The sequence below is a fragment of the Tachypleus tridentatus genome, chromosome 5, assembly GCF_004210375.1.
Source record: "Tachypleus tridentatus isolate NWPU-2018 chromosome 5, ASM421037v1, whole genome shotgun sequence".
Lineage (NCBI taxonomy): Eukaryota > Metazoa > Arthropoda > Merostomata > Xiphosura > Limulidae > Tachypleus > Tachypleus tridentatus.
The window spans coordinates 56,282,900-56,310,402 of record NC_134829.1 but is presented as its reverse complement, the minus strand read 5'-3'; the positions used below and the strand labels follow the sequence as shown (position 1 = coordinate 56,310,402).

Genomic DNA, 27,503 nt, shown 5'->3' with positions numbered 1-27,503 from the left:
AAACCAACAAACTCGACTTTAGCAACGTTTACCTTTAAATTATCGATGTTTAAAATATCAACCACAGACATTTCGTATAATTTCAAAAAATTCATATATCCTTTCCATAGATTTACCACAAATATTTAAACTCTATCTTTGGGCCCGGTATGGCCAAACGTGTTAAGGCGTGTGACTCGCAATCCAAGAGTCAATCCCACTATTCGTTGATAAAAGAGTAGCTCAAGAGTTGGGGGTGGGTGGTGATGACTAGATGCCTTCCCTCTTGTCTTACACTCCTAAATTAGGGACCGTTAGCACAGATAGCCGAGTAGCTTTGTGCGAAATTCAAAAAACAAACTCTATCTTTAATGCTGCCACCTGTTGTTTAAAAATCAAAACAAATATTATACCAAATCTGGAGTGTGAAATGTATTTTCTTGACTGCATATAAATTACATTTTCACTGTATTTGATGACTATATATTGTAAAACTCTCCACCTCACAGAGAAAAAGAAAATAATGTTTTAACATATAATAACCAACATGTGTATTTAAGGGTCTTTTAATTTTCCAAGAAAAGGGCGTCTTTTATGTCAAACTCTATTTTAATATTTGTACTTAAAACTTGTGAGTTAAAATTAGAGTTTCTACCAAATAGATTTACAAGTGAAATACCTCATTAAGCGTATAAATTAAACTAGTAGCTACATTTATAAAGATCATATATATCTCCCGACACGTTTACATAAATATTTGTTATACATTCATTTAGATAACATTAAAAATTGAAAGTCAAAACAAGGTTAGAATCCAATACCTTAATATTCAAGTGCTCCAACTATATTGTTCAATTATACCGGTCGTGTCATCACATAAAGATCATAAAACGTGTTTTATTATCTGTTACTTCTTATCTGAGTCGTGACTTTATCGGAAACAAATAAAGACAGCTGGTATTAAAGAAAAATAATTTTAACACATGTAATTTTACTGGAAACTGAATCCGAAACTACTGTAATTTTATTAATGGAAACAAAAAATTGAATATCATTTTTAGCTGTTATTTATGATTAAAGAAACACGTCATTCACGAAGTACACATCATAAATGTTCAAACAAAATTAATTAGTGTTTGAAATATCTCAACGTAGGGTGGTTATACAAATTACTATTGCACATGATGGACTAGTCTCTTAGACCTGATTGAACAACAGTTAAGTTTTACGACTTCAAGCGAAACAGCTGTGTTGTCCCCTATCGTTTGTTTCACTTAGCAATTAGTATGTGACAACCCTATTTAACGTGTATCATGTTTCTTGTATGTTTCAACACTATATAACATGTATCACGTTTCTTGTATGTTTCAACACTATTTTACATGTATCACGTTTCTTGTATGTTTCAACACTATATAACATGTATCACGTTTCTTGTATGTTTCAACACCATATAACATCTATCACGTTTCTTGTATGCGACAACCCTTTACATAACGTATTACGTTTCTTGTATATTTCAACACTATATAACATGTATCACGTTTCTTGTATGTTTCAACACTATATAACATGTATCACGTTTCTTGTATGTTTCCACACCATTTAACATGTATCACGTTTCTTGTATGTTTCAACACTATATAACATGTACCAATTTTCTTGTATGTGACAACCCTTTACATAACGTATTACGTTTCTTGTATGTTTCAACACTATTTAACATGTACCACCTTTCTTGTATGTTTCAACACTATATAACATGTATCACGTTTCTTCTATACGACAACCCTATTTAACGTGTATCATGTTTCTTGTATGTGACAACACTATTTAACATGTATCACGTTTCTTGTATGTTTCAACACTATTTAACATGTATCACGTTTCTTGTATGTTTCAAAACAAACATGTATCACGTTTCTTGTATGTTTCAAAACAAACATGTATCACGTTTCTTGTATGTGACAACACTATTTAACATGTATCATGTTTCTTGTATGTTTCAACACTATTTAACGTGTATCATGTTTCTTGTATGCGACAACCCTTTACATAACGTATTACGTTTCTTGTATGTTTCAACACTATATAACATGTATCACGTTTCTTGTATGTGACAACACTATTTAACATGTATCATGTTTCTTGTATGTTTCAACACTATTTAACGTGTATCATGTTTCTTGTATGCGACAACCCTTTACATAACGTATTACGTTTCTTGTATGTTTCAACACTATATAACATGTATCACGTTTCTTGTATGTTTCAACACAAACATGTATCACGTTTCTTGTATGTGACAACACTATTTAACATGTATCATGTTTGTGTGTGACAACACATTACTTAACAATATGCTAGAAATATACAAGTAAATATTTCATTATTTTTAAGAAAGGTAAGGTCTGTAATAACGATGGTGAATTATGTTATTAACTTTATTTTTGAAGCTTTATAGATTCTATATAAAAATGGTAAAGATAGTAACCATTAAACTCTAGAGAATTGTTGATTTTAAATCAAAACATTTCAATTTATAGAACTTTGCCATTCTATATATTTTATTTAATAATGTTTATAATTATTTCATATACAAGCCTTCTAAAACAAAATAATTCATAAATAACAAGCTAATATTTTAAATAATCTTTTAATAACCTCGTCTTTACGTGTTGTAACAATGCGTAGAATTATATATTAGTTTGAACGATTCAACATTAGTTTCTTACTTTTGGGGTTCAGTACTTTTCTGAGCCCTAGATATTTATGAAAATAAACAAACAACACTGAATTTATTTCTAGATTTGTAGACGATAGTTTTTCTGTTAACAATAACCAATCAAAATACGTTATTTCTACGACTCGTTCTTCACTACTGTGTAATGATAAAATAATACCAAAAACAATATTTATATGTTAAAATTTATCTTCTTAATTAATGTTGTTATGACTATTTTAGGGTAAACATAATATGTTTGGAATGGACAATAATTTTCTCTAGTTATAAATAAATAGCTAAAAACGATAGTTATATACCAGCTACCTACGTTTTCTGGGTGAATCATCTCTACAAAGAACTTAGTTTGTTAGAAACGTCATGTTACATGAGAATGCTAAAGTAAAGTCTTCCCAGATGTCCCCAGGGACACAGAGGTACATCTGTGGATTTATACTGCGGGAAACCGCGTTTCAATGCCCATGTGGGCAGACCACAGATTGGGCTTCGTGAAGCCTTGTTCTGAATAACAATAAACAACTTCCCAGGCAAAAACTTACCCACACTCGTTTCAATAACGAGTAGTTTTTACAACATTGGAGTAACAAGAATACTTTTTTTTAACTAAATGAAGTAACATTTTATGTTTGTCGGTAAGTCTATTCCCTTCGGTCCTCGTAAACCAATCATTATTCACCGTTTCGTATCCCACAGTTTCTGTTTCAGTTTATGTCGTTTTCTCGTGTAAATAACAAAATAATGAACGCGATTTTATAATCGTTAACTTTTTTTTAAACAATAGAATTCAGTTTGACATAAAGTTACTTGTGATAAGACTAAGAAGTAAGTCGATCAGTCGATTCCTGGTAGTTTGGTAAATTATATTTTCAAACAGAACAACAACTTATAAGAATATAATATAACATTATTTTATTACTTGAACTAGCCTAACACTTTATATGATATATATTCTACATGTCGGGGTCTCAGCATTAAATAGTGTGGCTCACTGTCTCTCTAATAACGCATGAAAGTCTGAGCTCGAATTTGACTATCAGCTATATTTAGTTTGACAACAGCTATCACAGAAGAAGTAGTACTGGTTCTAATAATGTTATTGAACGAATTAAACCAAGGTTGGTATTTACATGTGGTTTACTGAAATTATTAAAAAAAAACAAGTTCTTCAAGGAAAAAAACGCGAACGAAGCGCCACCGTTAGTTTAAAGTTTTTAAATGACGCACAAATCGACTTCAAGACTGAACGAAAGTGTTTTTGTTTATTTTATAAATTATTGAGACAGTAAATTTTATAGTTTAAATATAACTAGGAAGATGGACACATAACTACTCAGAGATTACTGAAGAGAAAGAAATCTCTGCTGAAGTTCAGTCTAATCTTACTATTTTAAATGGTGAGCACTGACTGGTTGTCGCCAAACAATCTCTACCTGTCAGTCACACTTGGCCACGTCTGACCTTTCATTTGTAGAGGTTTGGTTTGTTCAAAGCTTCGCGCAAAGCTACACGAGAGCTATCTCCGCTAGTCGTCCCTAATTTAGCAGTGTAAGACTCGAGAGCAGGCAGTTAGTCATCACCACTAACCGCCAACTCCTAGGCTGTCCTTTAATCAACGAATAGTGGAATTGACCGTACCTTTATAACGCTCTCACTGCTGAAAAAACGAGCATTTTCGGTGTGATCGAGTTACAAACCCGTATTTGAAGAAGAAACCGAAGAAATGACTACCGTCAAACAACAGGATGAGTTTAGAAGTAATTGTAACACTTGGGCAATTACCATCGCTCATGAAGATTTTAACCTAACGATAATTGTCTATCAATTACCATCACTCATGAAGATTTTAACCTAACGATAATTGTCTATCAATTACCATCACTCATGAAGATTTTAACCTAACGATAATTGTCTATCAATTATAATGGCCATTAATACACATATAGAATATATACACTTAATTAATGTATTTGTTTTTAACATGTTAAAAGTAATGGAACTGATGTATTACGATTCTTGTTTCATCATATCGGACAATTTACACATAACAGAAAGACAAGTAGCGGTTTTATTGTATCTGAAAAATACTGTAATGTTCTGGTTTATTTGATTTGTTTGGTCAGTCTATTCATCTTGGAAAGTATTGTAATGTTTTAGTTTATTTAATGTAGTTGGTCACTCTACCAATCTGGGAAATTATGGTAATGTTTTAGTTTATTTAATGTCGTTGGTCAGTCTTACCCTTCTTGGAAAGTATGGTAATGTTCTAGTTTATTTGATGTTGTTGCTCAGTCTACCCATCTTGGAAAGTATGGTAATGTTTTAGTTTATTTGATGTAGTTGGTCAGTCTACCAATCTTGGAAAGTATGGTAATGTTTTAGTTTATTTGATGTAGTTGGTCAGTCTACCAATCTTGGAATGTATGGTAATGTTTTTGTTTATTTAATGTAGTTGGTCAGTCTACCCATCTTGGAAAGTATGGTAATGTTTTAGTTTATTTAATGTCGTAGGTCAGTCTTACCCATCTTGGAAAGTATGGTAATGTTTTAGTTTATTTGATGTAGTTGGTCAGTCTACCCGTATCGGAATGTATGGTAATGTTTTAGTTTATTTAATGTCGTTGGTCAGTCTTACCCATCTTGGAAAGTATGGTAATGTTTTAGTTTATTTGATGCAGTTGGTCAGTCTACCCGTATCGGAATGTATGGTAATGTTTTAGTTTATTTAATGTCGTTGGTCAGTCTACCCATCTTGGAAAGTATGGTAATGTTTTAGTTTATTTGATGTAGTTGGTCAGTCTACCAATCTTGGAAAGTATGGTAATGTTTTAGTTTATTTGATGTAGTTGGTCAGTCTACCAATCTTGGAATGTATGGTAATGTTTCTGTTTATTTAATGTAGTTGGTCAGTCTACCCATCTTGGAAAGTATGGTAATGTTTTAGTTTATTTAATGTCGTTGGTCAGTCTTACCCATCTTGGAAAGTATGGTAATGTTTTAGTTTATTTGATGTAGTTGGTCAGTCTACCCGTATCGGAATGTATGGTAATGTTTTAGTTTATTTAATGTAGTTGGTCAGTCTACCCGTCTTGGAATGTATGGTAATGTTTTAGTTTATTTAATGTAGTTGGTCAGTCTACCCGTCTTGGAATGTATGGTAATGTTTTAGTTTATTTAATGTAGTTAGTCTGTCTACCCGTATCGGAATGTATGGTAATGTTTTAGTTTATTTGATGCAGTTGGTCAGTCTACCCGTCTCGGAATGTATGGTAATGTTTTAGTTTATTTAATGTAGTTGGTCAATCTTCCCGTCTCGGAATGTATGGTAATGTTTTAGTTTATTTAATGTAGTTAGTCTGTCTACCCGTCTTGGAATGTATGGTAATGTTTTAGTTTATTTAATGTAGTTGGTCAGTCTACCCGTCTTGGAATGTATGGTAATGTTTTAGTTTATTTAATGTAGTTAGTCTGTCTACCCGTATCGGAATGTATGGTAATGTTTTAGTTTATTTGATGCAGTTGGTCAGTCTACCCGTCTCGGAATGTATGGTAATGTTTTAGTTTATTTAATGTAGTTGGTCAATCTTCCCGTCTCGGAATGTATGGTAATGTTTTAGTTTATTTAATGTAGTTAGTCTGTCTACCCGTATCGGAATGTATGGTAATGTTTTAGTTTATTTGATGCAGTTGGTCAGTCTACCCGTCTCGGAATGTATGGTAATGTTTTAGTTTATTTAATGTAGTTGGTCAGTCTACCCGTCTCGGAATGTATGGTAATGTTTTAGTTTATTTAATGTAGTTGGTCAGTCTACCTATTTATTAAAGAATGGTGGTACTTTTGTTGTGCCAGAGAAACAGACAACTCCTTGTGCCACAGTGAAATGAGTTTAATTTCAACATTGGAATATTATACAGAAATTTAAGAAAAGCTTCCTGATATTAGATGTTTATCTATTTAAGTTAGATATTCTAGATTTTGGAGAAACTCAGTCAAAGAATTAATGGAGGTAAGGCGCTATTCAAAGAACATATCTATACCACTAATCTTTTACTGATACAGGTTGTTACTATATAATAGACATATCACAACATAACTAAAGAAATCAACTCATCAAAAGTATTTGCATCAAATGGAGAAACAGTACTACAATATTAGATATAAAAACAATGTATCAGTATTGTCCACTTCAAAATCATTGTGAATGTTTCACGTTCCTTGATGGTTTGGGCCTTTTGTAAAGGAAGAAAACTGAAAAATAAAAAAATCGTACGTTAAAAATATTTATTCTCAATATTTCTCTTTGCGTTTGAAGACAGTAAATATGTCACAGTTCAAACGTGATACAAGTGTGAGCACTTCAGTTACCTCAATAAACTAAATGTATCTGTCTCTCATAAAAGATTCCAGAAAAGCTTTATACATTGTTTGAAATGTTTATCTTAGAAATAACAACAACATTTTTATTTTTGTATTATAAAATACGATTCTGGTGTTTCAAAATAAAATAACATTTTGCAATATTAAGCTATTACACATCAGTAAACAGAGCAGAAAATGTGAAAATTAAGTGATAAACACGATGAATATCTCAGATCAGGATAAAAATTAAAACAAACCTTTAGTCCCACCAAATTCCTCCTTTTCCATAACGCCCCCCTATACCTCCAACACCTCTTCCCAATCCTCCAACACCTCTTCCCAATCCTCCAACACCTCTTCCCAGTCCTCCAACACCTATTCCCAATCCTCCAACACCTCTTCCCAGTCCTCCAACACCTCTTCCCAGTCCTCCAACACCATATACACCAGCTCCTCCTCTACCACCAAGTAATCCACCACCGCCCACTGCTACAAGAGAGATTGGAAGAGCAAGAACCGTCAAGCCTACGAAACCTCCTGTACCACCTCCTAACCCTGTTCCAAGCCCTCCTATGCCACCTCCTAGTCCTCCTACGCCACCTCCAAGTCCTCCTACGCCACCTAGTCCTCCTACACCACCTCCAAGTCCTCCTACACCACCTCCAAGTCCTCCTACACCACCTCCTAGTCCTCCTACACCACCTCCAAGTCCCCCTAAACCTCCACTATATACTCCACCATATCCTGTGGCTTCAGCTTGGAGCTCCTGACTGTCAGAAGATTTAATGTCCTCTTCACCAATAACTACTGAGTACAGAAGGACAGTAACACTAAACACAGCGAGGGTCTGGAGTGTTGAAGGAAAACAAATATTAGGTTAAAAACTAAATTATTAACATGTTTATAATGACCGTTTATTTGTTTATAATATACCTTCATAATCCCTTCCAAAATTACCGAAACTGTTAATACACTAGTAAGTTAAGTTATCCACACGTTATGATGCATCGTGTTACACATATATTTATATACATCATGATAAGTTAGTACAAACCAGTAACACAGTTATACAATACGATTTTCATAAAATTTCGTAAAACTGTAATGTATCTTTAACAACAAAGACACTCAAGGGTTTTACATAAATGAACAAATATATTTATGATAAATTATAAAATTTCATGGTTTTCAAAACATTTCACACAATCAGACATTCAGCAAATGTCCATTAAGTTTTATTATTTGTCATCGTTCTAACTTATCCTTTCAAAGCTAGATGACTCAGAATTTTGCAAAAATCAACAGAAGTCAACCACTCCTGTAAAGTACCTACAAATCAACGAGGCATGCGCCTCGTAATCTGAGGGTCGTGGGTTCATATCCCCGTCGCGCCAAACATGCTCGCCCTTTCAGTCGTGACGGTCAATTCCACTATTTGTTGGTAAAAGAGTAGCCCAAGAGTTGGCGGTGGGTGGTGTTGACTAGCTGCCTCTCCTCTAGTCTTACACTGCTAAATTAGGGACGGCTAGCACAGACACCCCTCGAGTAGCTTTGTGCGAAATTTAAAAACAAACCAAAGCACCGGACTCTTTTTTAATGTAACGGAACGCGAACCATAATCCCTCCGTTTCACAATCCCATAACGATAACCACTAAAGTAAACATAAATCTTCTATAAAGAGTACAGTAGAACACTCACCTTCATCTTTCTTCGGTTCTTCTTTGTCTATGTTTCCTCACCAGAGAACTGATATTTATACTTGGATGTACAGAACGAAGTCAGTCTGATAATGTATAACAATGTTACAGTCACGTGCTACACGTGATTATGACAGTTTTCTTCATTAAAACCAGTTAATTAGATCGTGCTACGAAATAAAATAATCAAAAGTTAGGCCTGTTCAAGTTCTAATAAAATACGTACAAAATACAACTAAAAAGTGAGGGATTGTGAGTGCCAATCATAATTAGTTGTTTTTGATACAATACTCTCTACACAACTTAAAGAACATGAAATACTTGTTTTATATGTATCATCTGTCTCGTTAAGATCACTTTCTAGATTTTAAAACATTAAGTTGTGAAGGAAAGTTACAAAGATATCTACATTTTATATAAAGAACGAATTATTTAAGATTCTAATAAGAAAGGTTTGAATCATAAACAATGAGGTTTGTTTTATCATGCATAATTATCCAAATATAACCGGATCATACATTTTAATGACTGTATAACTGTCAAACAGTTGTTTCTAAAGTAACAAGAGTATATTCCTACACACAGCTGTGTGAACAGTTATCTTTAAACTCTAGAAGTTTAAAATATTAACCAAAGAAACTTGTAACATTTCTCACGTTTTATCTTAACATCAGGAAACTGTCGGTGTGGAATATTTTACAATACAACACATAATTATTGTTTGTATTTTACACACACAAAGTTCTATTTAGATATTTATTTCTAAACGTATCATCAGCCTTTTTAGTCTTGCTTTATTTTGTGGTAGATAATGAGAACAATTAGTGAACATAAACTTGTCAGAAAACTTAATAACATATTCTTGAGAGTTCTGAAACGGCAGAGTTTCACACAGAACAACTTCCGCCAAAAAGTGCGTGGTAAAATATCATTTCTCTATTGATGAGAAAGATACCCTACGGATCATCCGCGCTGAGTCCACTGAAAATTCGGATCGCCAACTTTAGTTTTATAATCCGTCGATATTGTAACAGTTTTACCAAAATGATCGTTAAATTCAAATCATTTTAGTTTATTGGTTAATTTTGAATGGAATAAAATTTAATCAGAGATAAAAAGAATTAAGAAAGCGTTTAATTAAATTTTAAAATGTTTTAGTATTTGTAATGAAATACGATTATTTATATAATTAATTTATTTAATATAATATAATTAATTTTAATTTTAAAAACTTGTGTACACATTTAAATTATTAAAATCCACAAACGAAAAATGTTTTCTAACATTCAGATATTGATTTAAAATGCTTACAACGTCATTCGTCATATATCAACGTGGTTTCGCCCAGTCTTCAACTGTTAACCTGAAGATGACTTAAAAAGTTCGAAACGTTGTTCTCTGCTTAGATATAAAAATGTTAATACTCATGTCAGTCGTTCTGATACGCATTTTTTTTCCAGTGGGTTTCTCGTCATAAAGTGCATGAAAAATAGTCAGTGTGTGCTATATAAGTACAAAGGTCATGGTCATGTCACTACAGGTTTGCAATTCAGAAAAGATAGATGATCGCGCCACCTACGTACTTTCTGATTTTCTAACCCTTAATTTTTATTTAAGACCAAGTTGTTTGAGCTGTGTTTCATTATTTCTATGATTTCCCTTTTATTTCTTAATGTCATGTCACAACGTTCAACCAGAATAACCGTTTTATCTATCTGGAAGATATATCCAGTATTATTTACGCGTTTAGAAAATGCAGAATTTTTCCCTTTTGTTTTTAAAATTTCTCTTATGTTCGCTTAGTCTAAATTTCAAGTTACTTCTAGTTTGACCAATGTATGCACGACCACTTTCACACTGAACTTGGCATACACCTATCTTCTCAACTACATTTATTCCTGGCTAGGTGGGCAAGACGTTCAACTCGTAATCTGAGGGTCGTGGGTTCGAATCCCCATTCCAACAAACATGCTCGACCTTTCATCCGTGGGGGGCGTTATAAAGTTTCCGTCAATCTCACTATTCGTTGGATAAAAGAGTATCCCAAGAGTTGGCGGTGGGTGGTGATGACTAGCTGCCTTGTCTTTAGTCTTAAGCTGCTAAATTAGAGACGGCTAGCGCAGATAGCCCTCGTGTAGTTTTGCTCAGAATTCAAAAACAAATATTTATTCAATTTTCAGATTTTTGTAATATTTGATTAATTTTAATCAATGGTCTGTGAATGGATTTTTTTTTAATTTATGAAAAACATGACATGATAAATCAAAGATATATGATAAATACAACATTTTAATTTATTTAATGAAATGTTGATTTTAGTTCACTTTTTTGTTGAACATTTATTTTATTAAATGTCCTCCTGATTGCATCGATGACATTAGGCCAGAAATCATGTTTAACAAGTAACATCTTATTTTTAAATCTGCTTAATATATAGTTTTAAAGACGTGTAAACATAAGAGAAAAAGGCTGATATTTTTTTGCGACTTTGTACGACATGATTCTTGGCGTGGCAGCATGTTTTTGTTAACAAGTACGTTCATAAACAATAATAAATTAAAAGCTACTCTCCGTCGTAAACCTTTAATACCTTCTCTGTATCATGCTCCCACACCAAGAATCTTGTTGTTTTCTTTAACTTTTCGAATAAAATGAACCTTGGGTTCGAGACTATTTACGTAGTGTAATCTTGTAAATTCTCTGTTTCTCACACTGTTGAAACACGTAAATAACGTATTTTAACTGTTGGTTGATTTATATAAAGGTTTTCACTGTGTGCTGCCAAACGGGGTTCGTTTTCAGTATTTTCACATCTTTAATGTTTGTTTCTCTTTAATTAAATACAAATCTACGCAATGGGAGAGCTCTGCTCTTCTCACCACAGGTATCTAAACACAGTTTGTAGCCCTATAAACCTAGAGGTTTAACCCTGTCTCATTGGGTTTTTTTTAAAGAGTTCCCTCGAAAGGATCGAACCCCGGATTTTAGCATAAAAACATGCTCCGTACAATAAAACGGATCCATGGAAATGCGCTGTTAGGTTGCCAGCTAAATCACATTATCACATCAGACACCAATTGTATGGTTTACTGTTGGCTGGTCTATCAGCTGAAAACTGTTAGTATATCAGGTTGGTTATGTATAGAACCATTACGTAGCTTAGCGCAAAATTATGAATCAAATAAATATTATTTTGATATTTTGTAATGCTTGTTTTGCCTCCTGTTACGTTTGTAATGTATATTTAACGCTAGTGCTGTCACCTGTTATGATTAAGACAAAAATAACATTAATAGTTCTTGTGATAGTGCTATAAGAAAATTTTCCCTATTAAATGCTAAAAAGTTTGTTTTTATTTTCCCTTTTCTTATTTTCATCTCTCGAAGCTCTACTCAAATAAATGGTTGAGTTTAACAACGCAAAATGCATATTTTTTCTTTATGTTCATTTGGCTTTAAGATTTTAGCCAGCAATGTATTATGTTAAAAAATAAAAAAAAATTAATATTTCTAACGATCGTGCTGCCATCTATTAAGTTTAGGGTAATATCAAAAATGGCAGCAAACTTTCTGTATTTTATTATATCTGGAAGGTACGTACAATCGTAATTATATTTACATTAATCAATATTAATGTATTGGCTAACTATGAATGAAGCATAATTCCCTGCGTTCTATCCAAACTGGAACATTATTGTAACGTATAATAAAAACAAACTGTGAGTTAATATGAGTTTAAAATTTCAATAGCATTTTGTGTTTCAGGAGCGCGCGCTGTTTCCAAGTCTTGTTTCTTATTCTCAAGTACATATATTCGTATTACGATAATTATCTTTAAAGAAGGTATCAAGCAGACAGAAGAAAACAAGGCTATTTCTTTTTGTCATCATGTATTGAAACTAGAATGTCTCACTTAAAAACTCGTGTTCAAACTTTGCAAAAACTTTCAAGATATTTGGGTTGAAGAATAAATTCAAAGTAAAGTTTAGGTTGAATAATTTCAGAAATGAAGTCTCTAAAGTAAGTTTAGAAATCTTAAATTACTGTGTAATTACACACCTTGTATATCTCTCTCAGTTATTTTGCTCGTTAGAAGTTCATCTAAGTAATAATTCAAAGATAAACAATAGAAATTTTGACTAGGTTGATACGTTAAACCTGTAGTCTAATAACATGAAGCCATAAAGAATGTCTGATTTGGAGTTACTTCTCATCCGAGTCGTGATTTATCTCCAACAAATAATGGGTTTTGGTATTCAAGTAAAACTGGTTTCAAAAAATATAATTTTACTGTTAACTCAATCCGAGAATGATAATAATTTGAGTGCCTGTAAAAAAGTGAATAACATCTTTATGATTGTTTGTGAATAAGCGACACGTCATTCACATCATAAATATTTAAATGAATGTAATTACTGTTTGAAACATCTCAGCAGCTATAACTTATATCTTAATTCAATTTTTGTGTGAATCTATTTCTTTGTCCTCCAGTGGCACAGTGGTATGTCTGCAGACTTACAAGGGTAGAATCCGAGTGTGATATCTGTGGTGGGAAGAGCACAGAGAGCCCATTATGTAGGTGGTTAATTCCAAACAAACGAAATTTATCTGTTTGTTTGTCCGCGAACTCCTTCCACACTTTTCTAGCAAGCAGAACCATATTTAACAAACTGATTCGGAGTAACCCGCGAGGTAACCATATTTATGTGACATAGCCTCCTATCGTTATGTATTTATCATTTCAAGCTGGGTTAAAATGCGTCCGGAAGTTGCCCAAATATGCTTATTTCTCAAGAATAGATTTACAGTGTCTGAACTTTAATCTGATATCAACTTTTGTGCTCATGCCACCAACCCCGAATCCATGAGGAGCCATTTTTAAAACTGAGATCAACCTTGAAAGACACGCTCAGATACCCCACGGACGCCTATCCTAATGGGGTATTGTGGTAACGATATAACTAGTTGGAAATAATGGAGAGGTTTGATCTGTACGCTAGAGCTCTGTGGTTCATGAAGGGGATCTTTGAATACCTCAGTGAAACGGGGGGGGGACTTTAGATTGGCACAGTAAACAGAGGGATTATCACAACGATTTTTAATAGCAACATAGCATAGGACGTCTCTGAGTATTTCGTTTTCTTTTATTCAAGTACAAATTTGACCATCATCACTTGACCGATTGAGATATAATTACGTTTGTGGACTCAGGAAGTGAGATCCTTTCGTTTGATTGATTTGACCATGACCAAGGTTTGATAATTTAATTTACTCTAATGAGGCCTAAACAAAAATTCATATTTCTAACGATCGTGCTGCCATCTGATGAATATTAAACAGCACCTGGTACACGCGCACCATGCTTGGTATTGCTCGCGCACATAAAAATATGACTAATGAAAAGGAAAACATAGAAAGGACACATAGATCAGTTTCCTTTAATCCTGCTTTATAAAAATTCAAGTACCTCGGCAAGGCGTGGGATGGCCAGGTGATTAAGTTGATCGATTCGTAATCTGAGAATCAAGGGTTCGAATCCCCATCACACCAAACATGCATGCCCTTTCAACCGTGAGGGCGTTATAATTGACAGAAAATCCCACTATTCGATGGTAAAATAATAGCTCAAGAGTTGGCGGTGGATGATGATGACTTCCCTCTCGTCTTTCATTACTAAATTAGAGATGGCGAGTACAGATAGCCCTCGTGTAGCTTTGCGCGAAATTAAAAAAAAAAAACAAAGGCAACGCAAATAAAACAAATGAATTGCGGCTATTGAGAATTCCCTCTTGCTCTGTTAGTTCTTATGAAGGTTACGACCTCTGGCTGAAAATCTCTAGTTGCCATTTTGGTTTTCTTTCACGTGACCAACAAATGCTGATTCGATGTTTTGAAACATTGAAAAGATGGGTTTTATCACTTGCCGGCCCTGCATGGCCAGGTAGTTAAGGCGCTCGACTCGTAATCTGAGGGTCGCGGGTTCGAATCCCCGTTACACTAAACATGCTTGCCCTTTCAGCCGTGGTGGCGTTATAATGTGACGGTCAATTCAACCATTCGTTGGTAAAATAGTAGCGCAAGAGTTGGCGGTGGGTGATGATTACTAGCCGTCTTTCCTCTAGTCTTACACTGCTAAATTAGGGACGGCTAGTACAGATAGCCCTCGAGTAGCTTTGCGCGAAATTCAAAAACAAACAAACCACTTATATTAAAGTAGTAATCTATATGCAAACACAACTCTGGGATCTCTTGTTAAAATAATAATAGACATGCAATTACAGTGAAGTAGGAGACATTCAGTATTGTACGTCCATACATAGTTATGTTTTGACTGTATGAAAACCTGTGAAGTAGGAGACATTCAGTATTGTACGTCCATACATAGTTATGTTTTGACTGTATGGAAACCTGTGAAGTAGGAGACATTCAGTATTGTACGTCCATACATAGTTATGTTTTGACTGTATGGAAACCTGTAAAGTAGGAGACATTCAGTATTGTACGTCCATACATAGTTATGTTTTGACTGTATGAAAACCTGTGAAGTAGGAGACATTCAGTATTGTACGTCCATACATAGTTATGTTTTGACTGTATGAAAACCTGTGAAGTAGGAGACATTCAGTATTGTACGTCCATACATAGTTATGTTTTGACTGTATGGAAACCTGTGAACTAGGAGACATTCAGTATTGTACGTCCATACATAGTTATGTTTTGACTGTATGAAAACCTGTGAACTAGGAGACATTCAGTATTGTACGTCCATACATAGTTATGTTTTGACTGTATGAAAACCTGTGAAGTAGGAGACATTCAGTATTGTACGTCCATACATAGTTATGTTTTGACTGTATGGAAACCTGTGAACTAGGAGACATTCAGTATTGTACGTCCATACATAGTTATGTTTTGACTGTATGAAAACCTGTGAACTAGGAGACATTCAGTATTGTACGTCCATACATAGTTATGTTTTGACTGTATGAAAACCTGTGAAGTAGGAGACATTCAGTATTGTACGTCCATACATAGTTATGTTTTGACTGTATGAAAACCTGTGAAGTAGGAGACATTCAGTATTGTACGTCCATACATAGTTATGTTTTGACTGTATGAAAACCTGTGAAGTAGGAGACATTCAGTATTGTACGTCCATACATAGTTATGTTTTGACTGTATGAAAACCTGTGAAGTAGGAGACATTCAATATTGTACGTCCATACATAGTTATGTTTTGACTGTATGGAAACCTGTGAAGTAGGAGACATTCAGTATTGTACGTCCATACATAGTTATGTTTTGACTGTATGGAAACCTGTGAAGTAGGAGACATTCAGTATTGTACGTCCATACATAGTTATGTTTTGACTGTATGAAAACCTGTGAAGTAGGAGACATTCAGTATTGTACGTCCATACATAGTTATGTTTTGACTGTATGAAAACCTGGGATAAGTACTTGATTTATAACCTGCCTCAGTTCAGTTCTAAAAGGCATTCTGTCTAATGTTTCACCCCATAACGAGTTATACTTCGTAACCTTTGTTTGAAATGGCTTTTATACTTAGGATTACCTATTATCTCTTGAGTGCTGGCAACAGCGTTCGTTGTTTTTACACTAAGCTTGTTGATGATTCAAATTCCGCAAAAGTACTAGTGGCGACATCTACCTGGAACGTTATAGTATCAATCACTAATTTTTATTTAGGTCGTTTTATCTTATTTACGCGTACAAATTTTGTACAGAAGTGATTTCACTCACATACTGAAATATAGTTTGAAAAATAACTTCAAAAGATATTTCTGTAAAGTGGAAAAAAAATCAAAATATTATGTTTAAAATGTGTACAAAGTTAGTTCAGACTATATTAGATAGAGGTCGGCATAGTCAGGCGGTTAGGGAGCTCGAACCACCAAGCATGCTTATCTTTCTAGATATGTGAGGGTTATATTGTGATGGTCTATTCGTTGGTAAAAAAGAAGTAGCCCAAGAACTGGCGGTGGGTGGTGATGACTAGCTGCCTTCCCTCTAGTTGTACATTGATAAATTAGGGACGGCTAGAGCAGATAGACCTCGTGTAGCTTTACGACAAATTTGAATCAAACATTACATAGTTCTGTGACTACAAATGTGGTATATATGAAGGTTTATATATATACATATATAACGAATGAATAAAACCTGTATTTCTCATTTTCCACGGTAGAGGTAAGTGCCATGAATGGTCTCACACTTCACGTTTTGTTTCTTATTCTGCCTGTATGTTCACCACCAAGACGTATTACACATAGTTTACTGTGTATTGTTATTTGATATAGTTAACTATTCAACTGCTTATTACATGTCGTTCTTTGATACAATACAGGTTTTCTCTATATTGTTTAGTGAGTATTATTAGTTAACTGGCGTATAGCCGTCAAAAAGTATGGGCAAATACCACTACCCTAGTGTCTACCCTAAACTCACATTTCATAGCTGACTGAAATAAATAAATTTGCAAAATCAAGCTCGGCAAATTAAAAGGTAGAAAAGTGTAATGGAGGCAGTCAGACGTCGGTAAATGTTTTTGTGAAAACCAGAAAACACCATCACACGGCGTCCCTCATGCTTCATGATAGTTACTATGCATTGAGATAAAGTATCTTTCACATTTCTTTGAGTACAGCCTACAGTTTGAACCAAATATTTTAAACTACGACTCATCTGTCCACAACACACTTTTATATCATTAACAGTCCAGTTTATGTACTTTTTAACATATTTCAGTCTATTAACAATATTTGTAGATAGTCAAGGTTTATCTAACTGATACAGAACCAAATATTCCATTATTATTGAGTCTTCTGAATACTGTAGATGTGGACACTTTTCTGTCCATTTGGTACATGGTTGTTTATCTCATGCTTTAGATCAGTGGTAGTCCTCCTTCTGTCCTGGGCCCGGCATGGCCAAGCGTGTTAAGGCGTGCGACTCGTAATCTGAGGGTCGCGGGTTCGCATCCCGGTCGCGCCAAACATGCTCGCCCTTGCAGCCGTGGGGGCGTTATAATGTGACGGTCAATCCCACTATTCGTTGGTAAAAGAGTAGCCCAAGAGTTGGCGGTGGGTGGTGATGACTAGCTGCCTTCCCTCTAGTCTTACACTGCTAAATTAGGGACGGCTAGCACAGATAGCCCTCGAGTAGCTTTGTGCGAAATTCAAACAAACAAACAAACCTTCTGTCCTGATGGCTGTATAAACAAAGATACTTAACACCAGTATCATTGAGTTTATGTGTTCTGTCTCTTCCTTTCATAGTTTCAAATCTATCTGTCTCACGATCCAGGGTTTACTTGACAGTGTTTGGGAAATATTCCAAGTCTGTAGCTATTTGTCAGAGAGTCCAACCAGCATCACGTAAAGCTGTTATCCAAACTCTTTGCTCTGCTGACTATTTTCTATGTTTTATTAGGCTGCGGGGTGACAACAAAACTTAACAAATAGTGTTAAACACAGTTTTGATCAAGGTTTATTTGTGGAATGCTATTAAACTGATTTCTTCTAGCATATACTGTTACCATATTCTAGTTTCTTTCTATATAGTTAAGACACTGAACGGGATACCATGACATTTATTTCAGACCCTAAGTTTGATCAGTATGTTCATTCAAACAGAACCCTTATGACACGCTCAACTTGTCTACAGGGTCGTCGAAGCGTTGCCATAGTGTTGAAATATACATTCTGTATGGCATGGAACAATTAGCCCATCAAGTGGAAATAATGTTAAAATATTATTTTATCCTAACTTTTATGTACAGTCCTGTTTAATAATCAATTTGATAAAAGAAAACAAAATCCAATTCTTCTGTTTACATTTCATGAGTCCATATATTATAGTTTGATAAAATGCAAGAGAAAATAATTAGAATATTTATCATTTATAAATTCGTTTTCATATTAATTTTAAAATAAAATTGATTTACCTTGATATCAGTAAGAGTTTTATTATTTGAGTTACTTTCAGGTTTTATATAAATAGTTACAACTTGTTCCTCCGTTCCTTAATGAGGAACTTTGTTAATTTCATGGTTTTTCTTCTAACCAGCTATAAAGTTGTAGAACATAAACATGGCGTAGTTGCCTTCTGTGTATTCACATTTCTCGTATGTGAAATTTTATAACGAACACTACCTGTGTTAACATTACCTGCGTCACTCTGTTTAAAATGCCTGCATAATTGCTACAAGGGTAAAACAAACACATGTTTTCTGTATGATATGTTTTGTTGTTGTTGTTTGCTTTTCTGTATTTGAATGCACTAAGTTTACAAAATGTGCAGACAATACTGTGTATTTAATTACAGTAATTAAAACCAGTTAAATGGCCTGCCTAGACTATTCTCGTACGAAGTTAAATACGTAGAATTTTCAGTGAATCTGATGGTCGTGAAGGGTCTCTAAATTACAGTGAGGCTCAGCCTATACCAAAACTCACGACACCTACCAACAACCTATAATACGAAATACACTTCAAGCCGAATGGCCTGATCACAAATCACAAACCGACCGACCTAACTAGTAAGAGTCACCTGGACATCTGGAGCAAATATCGGAACTCTGTTCTACTAGTTCCAGCTCCTTACTCAACAAGGTTCTAGTATCGATACTCTAAGTGTCTATATCAAAACTCTCTTATACTAGTCCCAGCTCCGTACTCAACAAGGTTATAGTATCGATACTCTAAGTGTCCATATCAAAACTCTGTTATACTAGTCCCAGCTCCTTACTTAACAAGGTTATAGTATCGATACTCTAAGTGTCCATATCAAAACTCTGTTATACTAGTCCCAGCTCCTTACTTAACAAGGTTATAGTATCGATACTCTAAGTGTCCATATCAAAACTCTGTTATACTAGTCCCAGCTGCTTACTCAACAAGGTTATAGTATCGATACTCTAAGTGTCCATATCAAAACTCTGTTGTACTAGTCCCAGCTCCTTACTCAACAAGGTTCTAGTATCGATACTCCAAGTGTCCATATCAAAACTCTGTTATACTAGTCCCAGCTCCTTACTCAACAAGGTTATAGTATCGATACTCCAAGTGTCCATATCAAAACTCTGTTATACTAGTCCCAGCTCCTTACTTAACAAGGTTATAGTATCGATACTCTAAGTGTCCATATCAAAACTCTGTTGTACTAGTCCCAGCTCCTTACTCAACAAGGTTCTAGTATCGATACTCCAAGTGTCCATATCAAAACTCTGTTATACTAGTCCCAGCTCCTTACTTAACAAGGTTATAGTATCGATACTCTAAGTGTCCATATCAAAACTCTGTTTTACTAGTCCCAGCTCCTTACTCAACAAGGTTATAGTATCGATACTCCAAGTGTCCATATCAAAACTCTCTTATACTAATCCCAGCTCCTTACTCAACAAGGTTATAGTATCGATACTCCAAGTGTCCATATCAAAACTCTGTTATACTAGTCCCAGCTCCTTACTCAACAAGGTTATAGTATCGATACTCCAAGTGTCCATATCAAAACTCTCTTATACTAATCCCAGCTCCTTACTCAACAAGGTTATAGTATCGATACTCCAAGTGTCCATATCAAAACTCTCTTATACTAGTCCCAGCTCCTTACTCAACAAGGTTCTAGTATCGATACTCTAAGTGTCCATATCAAAACTCTGTTATACTAGTCCCAGCTCCTTACTCAACAAGGTTATAGTATCGATACTCCAAGTGTCCATATCAAAACTCTGTTATACTAGTCCCAGCTCCTTACTCAACAAGGTTATAGTATCGATACTCTAAGTGTCCATATCAAAACTCTGTTATACTAGTCCCAGCTCCTTACTCAACAAGGTTATAGTATCGATACTCCAAGTGTCCATATCAAAACTCTGTTATACTAGTCCCAGCTCCTTACTCAACAAGGTTATAGTATCGATACTCCAAGTGTCCATATCAAAACTCTGTTATACTAGTCCCAGCTCCTTACTTAACAAGGTTATAGTATCGATACTCTAAGTGTCCATATCAAAACTCTCTTATACTAGTCCCAGCTCCTTACTCAACAAGGTTCTAGTATCGATACTCCAAGTGTCCATATCAAAACTCTGTTATACTAGTCCCAGCTCCTTACTCAACAAGGTTATAGTATCGATACTCCAAGTGTCCATATCAAAACTCTGTTATACTAGTCCCAGCTCCTTACTCAACAAGGTTATAGTATCGATACTCCAAGTGTCCATATCAAAACTCTGTTGTACTAGTCCCAGCTCCTTACTCAACAAGGTTATAGTATCGATACTCTAAGTGTCCATATCAAAACTCTGTTATACTAGTCCCAGCTCCTTACTCAACAAGGTTATAGTATCGATACTCTAAGTGTCCATATCAAAACTCTGTTGTACTAGTCCCAGCTCCTTACTCAACAAGGTTATAGTATCGATACTCCAAGTGTCCATATCAAAACTCTGTTGTACTAGTCCCAGCTCCTTACTCAACAAGGTTATAGTATCGATACTCCAAGTGTCCATATCAAAACTCTGTTATACTAGTCCCAGCTCCTTACTCAACAAGGTTATAGTATCGATACTCCAAGTGTCCATATCAAAACTCTGTTATACTAGTCCCAGCTCCTTACTCAACAAGGTTATAGTATCGATACTCTAAGTGTCCATATCAAAACTCTGTTATACTAGTCCCAGCTCCTTACTCAACAAGGTTATAGTATCGATACTCCAAGTGTCCATATCAAAACTCTGTTGTACTAGTCCCAGCTCCTTACTCAACAAGGTTATAGTATCGATACTCTAAGTGTCCATATCAAAACTCTGTTATACTAGTCCCAGCTCCTTACTCAACAAGGTTATAGTATCGATACTCTAAGTGTCCATATCAAAACTCTGTTGTACTAGTCCCAGCTCCTTACTCAACAAGGTTATAGTATCGATACTCCAAGTGTCCATATCAAAACTCTGTTGTACTAGTCCCAGCTCCTTACTCAACAAGGTTATAGTATCGATACTCTAAGTGTCCATATCAAAACTCTGTTATACTCGTCCCAGCTCCTTACTCAACAAGGTTATAGTATCGATACTCCAAGTGTCCATATCAAAACTCTGTTATACTAGTCCCAGCTCCTTACTCAACAAGGTTATAGTATCGATACTCCAAGTGTCCATATCAAAACTCTGTTATACTAGTCCCAGCTCCTTACTCAACAAGGTTATAGTATCGATACTCCAAGTGTCCATATCAAAACTCTGTTATACTAGTCCCAGCTCCTTACTCAACAAGGTTATAGTATCGATACTCCAAGTGTCCATATCAAAACTCTGTTATACTAGTCCCAGCTCCTTACTCAACAAGGTTATAGTATCGATACTCCAAGTGTCCATATCAAAACTCTGTTATACTAGTCCCAGCTCCTTACTCAACAAGGTTATAGTATCGATACTCCAAGTGTCCATATCAAAACTCTGTTTTAGTAGTCCCAGCTCCTTACTCAACAATGTTATAGTATCGATACTCCAAGTGTCCATATCAAAACTCTGTTATACTAGTCCCAGCTCCTTACTCAACAAGGTTATAGTATCGATTCTCTATGTGTCTATAAACAACTAAATAAATTCACATACAAAACCTTAACACATAAGCAGTGTTTTCTGAAAACTTATCTACTTCTCGTATGTCATTCCCCGTACAATGAAGGTCAGTAGCTTATGATGACATGTTCAGTATTTTTCTAATTTCATAATTAAACTAAGTTAAGCTTTCTGCGCACAACGATTGCTCTTTCAAACACTGATTTCCTTGAGGTATATCAGTCAGTAAGGTGTAATTATTTGTGTATTTATTTATTAAGCACAAAGCTACATAATGGGCAGTTTGTGCTGTGCCTACAACAGATATCAAAATCTACTTTTTATTTAACTAATAAGCCCTCAGAGTTGCCGCTGAGGGCGTAATAAAATGCTCACCTAAATATATTAATTCATTGTCAAGAAAAATAGAAAGCTACAGTAACTCCATCTTTCTGTTAGTTTAATATGAAAATTTTTTATTAAAAAATCGACTACGATAGAAACAGTTAAAACACTAAACAACTTAAAATGAAAGAAATGTTAATTTTAAGCCTTAATAGTTCATAGTCCTTTACTCGTCGAAATAAGTTTACTTGGTCTTGAGAGCAAGTCTACCTTATGCCCTATCCACCAAGAGTATCGAAACCCGGTTTTTAGTTTTATTGTTCCGTACACGTACCGCTGTGTCACTAGGAGTTAGAAATCCGTCACTGTAAGAAAATAATAATCTACATGAAATGTGTTATTTAACCGGAATTTTTATATCATTCATTTTTTTTTTTCCGTTTCATTTATTACGTTTTACTATTGTCCGAAAATGATGTGTAAGTAAATCTAATGATAAGAACCGATTTTGTTTTTACTTATTGCAAAGTAACTTGTACAAGATACGTAATTTGTACTGTCCGAAATGATTCATTGTCATGTATTATATCTCCATATTTCGCGTTCTTATTTTCAGATGTTAGTTATTTTCGTTATTTGTTTTTCATATCTTACAATAATACAAGTAACTATATGTATATACTGTGTTGAGATAATGTTGTACACAAATCAGTAGGCCATAGGAGTTTCCTGGTGGTTAACGTGCTTGGGCTGTGAAACCAAAGATCTGTAGTTCGCGACCGATTGTGTTCCACACTTTAGGGCTGTAAGTGTGCTTTCATCGGAATACTTCAACTTCTTTTACGGTTATGAAAGCTTTACTGATGAATTGAAGGTGGCGCTGGTGACCAGCTGCTTTCCGTCTTGTCTATCAAATCTAAAACAAGGACGGTTGTGTGTAGGTGGGTAGTGCTAATTTAGCCTTTCGCGAAAACTTTTAAATAAAAAAACTTTTCTTGGGGAAACAGTTATTAAAGCCTCAGTGGCGCCCTCTCACTTTTAACAATTTATTAATATTTAAAGTCACGTAACAAAGGCGTTTACCTTTTCGCTCTGGTTCCTCTTACAAGGACTTTCGGTCATCAAACGTGGATCTAGCGAGTAAAATATAGTACTCGAGTTAAATTATCGTTACACGAAAACTGGGTTAATGTTGCAGAATTATTTTATTTTTCAAAACATAATTGAGACTGGTTTAAAAGCGTCATACGTCGTTAACAGCAATGTTAATGTGTACGGAAAAGTCGACGTATTAACTTTCCTAACAGTTGCGTTCAAGATCATATCACAAGCGTGTTTGTCTACAGCTACGTAAGCAGATGACTGAACGTGCACCAATAATAAAATTATATATATACACGTAAGAATAAGTATACTGGAACGATGGGGGATAGCTTGAAAGTGATCCAAACTTGTTAGAAGTTCACCAGCTGAGTTACAGATATTTTATAATGAAAGTAATTTTTTTTTTACCATTTTAGTGAAGTGAGAATGAAAATATAATGAAATGATAAGCCACCCCTTAGTACAGCGGTATGTCTCCGGATTTACAACGCTAAAATCAGGGGTTCGATTCCCCTCGGTGGGCTGAGTAGATAACCCAATGTGGCTTTGCTATAAGAAAAACACATGAAATGATAATTGGTTTTACTTTATATTTTCGATTATCTATCTCTAGTTGTCAAATTAATTATAATAATATTTATGTATTTTTTGTAGTGACTTCTTATTTTGGACCAAAAATTAATTGAATATGGGGTAATTGTAAACCTACCCTAAGTACTGACGGAAAAACCCAAAGTGGGTTCTTAGTTTTATCTTTCAATGTTATGGAGTGAATAAGTAACATTATTATATTGACTTAATATAATATAGAATGTTGGTAAACAAAACAAATTCTGTGTAAAATGAAAATAAATAAATAGAGCGAACAATTAGTTCTTCGTTCAAGTCGTGTATCACGAAAAGGAGGCTTAGTTGTCCACTTCACCTTCGTTTATAAAAGCTAAACAAATCTCTTAAGAGATGGCAGCACCAGTGCGTGCAATGTGAATCTTTTTCTAGTAAAAAGCGGAATCGCTTTGGATTTTTTTTTTCTTTTATGAGCAGATATATATACAGGGTGGCCCGTAAGTCCCTAACCATCCATTTGATAATATGTTATATTAAATTACGCATGTATTATAAATCTGTTTCTTTTGTTTCAGAGAAATATGGCCGATGTAAGCCTATTTACACTTGAAAATGTCACACAGAACATGGCGTCACATAATATTATGCAGCGAGAATGAGGGACAGCACACAGACACACTGGATACCTCAGATATTACGGGCCACCCTGTATATACATATAGACACACGTTACTTGCTGGATTGAGTAATTTTTCTCGTAAGAGAGGTGAATGAATGAACGGTTAATTCATTCTGTATGTCTTCCTAACAAAATACAACAAATATTTTTATAACAAATAATAGATTTTAATCAAAACATATAAAAGCAACAATTCCTTCAAATAGAAGTTATTCTCACACAGGCCGCTCGTGAAGAAAGAAAATAACAAACCAGCATATGCAAAAATCAGTGCTCGTGGAGTCCTTGGAAACCAGGAAAACATTGTGTTATTCACGTGATAACAGTTTATTGACGTGTTATATGTAATTCGTTTAGAGATCTTGAGTCTAGAGATAAGAACACATATCAGATAGCAGGGGCGAATTTAGGGTACTTCGTGACCACTTCCCCTTTCTGTATTGTTTAAAAAATTTGTTATATTTTTAAAAACATATTTTTGCATTCAGTAATACATTTTCAAAAATCTGATATAATTTTTTAAACAATATTAAAAGAGGAACAGCTAGCCACACACCTCTAAATCCGCCACTGAATCAACATATTATGTCGCTTGTATCACAATTAGAATAACAATACATGAACTGGGATGATAACTACAATCTTCAGAGGTCGTATGATAGGAAACTTTTCTTGAAAACATAAAACTATTTCACTGAATGTTTATATTCTCTCACATGGGGTCTTCGCTGAAGTTTTCCAAAGGTTTTTTTTTTATTATCTATTACATGAAACTGATTCGTTTAATGATAGCCGCCCCTACCACCGCCAAATTTACTTCCGACGAGATGTTTGGCTCCCCACTTGAAGTTTCCATGGTAATCGGTCTTAACGTAAGTATGGACGGGACCCACGAAGCCGTATCCCGATCGTCGCACGCGTTCAGCACGACTTTCCTGAAAGTCGCTGTCGACCGAGCGACGATTTATGACATGGCCTTCGGGTAACACTGCAGTTTCATGAAGGGCTGTCTCGTCTAGCCCAAAAACTTCCTGTCCGACGTCTGAATATCCGCCATTGGTGCCGTAATCAAAATCTTGACCATCGACAAAACTCCCGCCATTGTCTCCATCAAAGTCTATATTCTGGTCTTGGGTCAGAACAAACCCAACGCAGACTCCGATAAGAATTACCTGGAACGTACAACAAACGTCTTTACTTACACTAACCCAAAATATTTATTCGCAAACGAATTAAAAGAATATAACTCTTTTCACAGAAAAATTCACCCAATATCACATCAGTAACTCTGCGGACTTTATAGCGCTAGAAACCGAGTTTCGATACCCGTGGTGACCACAGCACAGAATGCCCATTGTTTAGCTTTTCACTTAACAATAAACAAAGTTGCATGAAACGTTTTGATTTAATCATATGTTTAAGTCTCAACGTTAGTGGAAATAAAAGTAAAGACGTTAGTTAACCTGTTAAACCTGTAAAGTAGTTTAACATGTTAAGCTTTTTTGTAAAGAGAAAAAAAAATATTTTACAATAGTTCGTACAATATACTCTACAGAAATATTCTTGGTTTGAGCTAGAAAATTATCTGAAAAACCGTTAGCTTTGCTTCACCTTGTGAAGCTAAGCCTACCTTTCCTAGAGTGTTCATCTCTCTTTTATACCGTTCAATACAAAGGAAATAGACACAGCAGCGTCCTGGCAGATGAGTTTCTCTTACTGTTAGGTTAGCTGGCTACGTTTTTCTATATTTATACCGATTCTGCCTTTATGGCTGTTTACAATTGTAATACTTTTTATTTGCCGTACAAGGTAGAACTTAGCAACCATTTTGCCGGGACGTCGTTGACTTTCGGCGCTTCGATACGGAGTATCACAGAGCAAAACGTTTCGTGATGCGTGTCATCCCGCGTTTGAAAGAAGTTCCACTTCACTGCCTCTTTTTCATTTTCTGTATTACTTATATGGGTATTAATCATTACTCGTTTTGCGTTTTGTATCTATATAGTCACAAACCTTATCAAACCGATATCATTTCGGGATTTTTTTCGCTTTTCAAATGACCAAGATACTCAATATGCGTAGCAGGAAACGTGAGAAAGACAAAAAACGAAAACATTTCTAATACTATCATTTTCTCTATTCACATCATAAATAGTGAAGTGGATTGTGCTATGATATTTAATAAAGAAAGAAATTTGTTCTAAAGTTGTTGTTGTTTTTTACTAAAACTAAAGGCTATCTTTTGGTGCAGAGCGGGGCATGTTGTACAACATTCACCAGATAAAGTTATATGGTTACAAAGTTGTCATTGTTGGTTTCTTTCTCGCTAAAACTAGACCACCAGTGGCACAGCGTTCTCACATCGCTAGAAACCGGAATGGTATACCCGTGGTGATCAGAACACAGATAGTCCATCACTGTAACAAAAGGTTATCTATTAATAAAGC

At 34.9% G+C, this 27,503-nt stretch overlaps 2 protein-coding genes across 3 annotated transcripts; both read right to left on the bottom strand.

Moving 5' to 3' along the window:
* Positions 1 to 6,595: 6,595 nt before the first annotated feature.
* LOC143250301 (uncharacterized) lies at positions 6,596 to 10,210 on the bottom strand. Of its 2 annotated transcripts, XM_076500757.1 has the most exons (4): positions 10,089 to 10,210; positions 8,779 to 8,863; positions 7,337 to 7,926; positions 6,596 to 6,968 (listed from the first exon to the last, which is right to left on the bottom strand). In XM_076500757.1, the coding sequence occupies exons 2-3, from the start codon at positions 8,782 to 8,784 to the stop codon at positions 7,339 to 7,341; spliced, it is 594 nt and encodes a 197-aa protein (XP_076356872.1). In that variant the 5' UTR covers positions 8,785 to 8,863; positions 10,089 to 10,210; the 3' UTR covers positions 6,596 to 6,968; positions 7,337 to 7,338. The 2 variants fall into 2 exon arrangements, with proteins under 2 accessions (XP_076356872.1, XP_076356873.1); XM_076500758.1 differs by lacking the exon at positions 10,089 to 10,210 and having other exon boundaries at positions 8,779 to 8,941.
* Positions 10,211 to 25,201: 14,991 nt separating this feature from the next.
* Positions 25,202 to 26,907, bottom strand: LOC143251215 (uncharacterized). Its single transcript, XM_076502658.1, has 2 exons — positions 26,687 to 26,907; positions 25,202 to 26,228 (listed from the first exon to the last, which is right to left on the bottom strand). The coding sequence occupies exons 1-2, from the start codon at positions 26,702 to 26,704 to the stop codon at positions 25,839 to 25,841; spliced, it is 408 nt and encodes a 135-aa protein (XP_076358773.1). The 5' UTR covers positions 26,705 to 26,907; the 3' UTR covers positions 25,202 to 25,838.
* Between the last annotated feature and the right edge of the window lie 596 nt (positions 26,908 to 27,503).